This window comes from Mytilus galloprovincialis, chromosome 8 (genome assembly GCF_965363235.1).
Source record: "Mytilus galloprovincialis chromosome 8, xbMytGall1.hap1.1, whole genome shotgun sequence".
NCBI classification, from domain to species: Eukaryota; Metazoa; Mollusca; class Bivalvia; order Mytilida; family Mytilidae; genus Mytilus; species Mytilus galloprovincialis.
In genome coordinates, this window is record NC_134845.1 from 22,871,920 (window position 1) to 22,874,322 (window position 2,403).

The following is a 2,403-nucleotide window of genomic DNA, read 5'->3' on the forward strand; positions in this document are numbered from 1 at the left end:
TGTAATTGCCATAGAAACAATTATCCACAAGAGACCAAATGACGTAGATGTAAAACGTCTAAAGATCGCCGGACGTCCTTCAATAATTGGCAATGTTGTGGCTTCGTCTGGAACATTTTGTTTTTGATATGCCCCTGAATATCGTCTCCGTTTCTTTTTAAATAATTTTATTTCTAGAATATAAAAGTGCATCAATTTCAAACATGTTAACTCACAATAAGATTTCATTTCATTACACATTTTAAGATACATGTATGTGTGTGGCTATTACATTTATATTTTATAAAACGTTATTATAATACAGATTATGGAAAAGAATAGCTTAAGAATCGGGTTTGTTGGAGCTGGTGCAATTCACTTTGGACGAGGAGATTTGCCTTGGGCTCATGCAACAAGGTTAGAAAAGATGGGCCAGATAAACGTTCTTGCTATTGTTGATCCAGATACGAAAGTAGCAGATAGTATATTAAAGGAAAAGCTGTCTTCCGACCAAACTAAGCAGTTCTACCAGGACTGTAAACTGTTAACACACTTCAAAGATTTGATAGCCCTGAAACCGGATGCAGTGTTCATAGGGATTCCCCCAGTATATCGTGGTTCATTAGATAACGGCCATGATATAGAGCTACAATTTATTAAGGCTGGAATTCATGTTTTTGTAGAGAAGCCTCTTTCAGTTGTTCCACCTGAGAAATTTGATCAGTACAAGGATGAAATACAGAGAGTCAGCAGTGAGAATAATGTTATCGTATCTGTCGGTTACATGTTTAGGTACGTATAAGTGCAATGTAAAATATGATATAAAAGTACCTTTGTGACGTCTCAAGAAGTTCAGTAGTCTTCACAATTATGTAATGCCTCACAAAAAAATAAACATAGAATTGAGAATGTTTAAACTATAATAATATACATACAACTATAGTTCTATTTCAGATTAAGTTCTCAAACAAGAACTTGATAGGAAAATAACTATTATCTGTTGAGAAGGTCAAAAAATTCTGATGCACTTTTTTATTTTTCAATATTGTTCTTAATATGTTGTTATAATCATAAAACGTTTTTCAGTCTTCATGTGTATAGTGTATTTGCATTCCAAATGATTATAATATCACTATCATCTACGCCTTTTGTATAACTCAACAAAGTATGAAACTTTACATTTTTTTATGCAAGGTCAGAATGAAACTTATTGAGCGTATATTTAAGTTTCATCAAGATTACTGATTGCATCCTTTTAAGATGACAAAGCAGTATTCTATGATAAGCACACATCACTGTAAAGTGGAGTTCCACAATAACAGTATTTATCATTGTGTTTCAGATACCATGACGCAATTATCAAAATGAAGGAACTTATTAAAGAACATGGAAAGAAGGTCATGGCCTTCAATGCTCGATATTACTACGCATACTCAGATGGCGTCAATAAATACTGGTACAACCAAAATCTCAGCGGTGGACCAATAGTTGAACAGGCTACCCATCTATGTGATTTAGGGAGATATATTGTTGGGGATGTCAACTTAGACACGGTCCATACCATTATGCTCAGAGATAACGACCCATCAGGGGCCGGATGTCTATCACATTTGCCACATGATGGCGAGGAAGATATTACCCCTGGTCAAAAGCTCCCCAGAGTAACGCTTAGTCATTGGCGATTTCAAGACGGTGCTGTTGGGACCCTTATGCATTCTATAGCTATACCCGGAAGTAGATACGAAGCAACAGTTGAGGTTCAATTAGACGGAATGCAGTTGTCACTAATTAGACCGTACGAAGACGAATGTATTTTACGTGTACGTGATATTAAATCAGGAGATCCTAACAAAGATGTGGATTACACATTCAGGGGCAACGACTCTTACTATAATGAACTTAGTACCTTCGTGAAAGCTGTCAAATCTGGAGATAAGTCTGGCATTAAAAGCTCGTATGAAGATGCAAGCAAGACGTATTTGTTAACATGGAAAATAAGACGAATGGGCGAACAGAACAATTAGCATTATCAGGAATTATATTATAATACAGGACATGGTATACCACACTTTAAAGGAAAATAAATAAGTTTGTAGGAATATGTAAGAAGGCGATAATAATTGAGAGAAAAAACCATACACATTATGTTGCACATTAAACGACACCAAATTGAAGATAGCTTTCAGTTAAATCAGTAGACTCACACTAGTTAATTAAGCAAATATAAAAATAAGAAAATATGACATGATTGGCAATGGGACATCTCCCCTCATATTAAACAACTTTATACTATTTTACTTGATACAGGTTAGATATGATAAGTCAGCCCTGTGTTACCTGACCACTATCGCGTGAGTAACAAACACATAAGTTTGGCTTATATTGTATCTAGGAATATATAGGTGTATTTGTTTCACAAAGCAA

At 35.0% G+C, this 2,403-nt stretch overlaps 1 protein-coding gene across 1 annotated transcript; it reads left to right on the forward strand.

Annotated features, from left to right (window-relative positions):
- Positions 1-307: 307 nt before the first annotated feature.
- LOC143085338 (uncharacterized) lies at positions 308-2,403 on the forward strand. Its single transcript, XM_076261621.1, has 2 exons — positions 308-771; positions 1,322-2,403. The coding sequence occupies exons 1-2, from the start codon at positions 308-310 to the stop codon at positions 2,001-2,003; spliced, it is 1,146 nt and encodes a 381-aa protein (XP_076117736.1). The 3' UTR covers positions 2,004-2,403.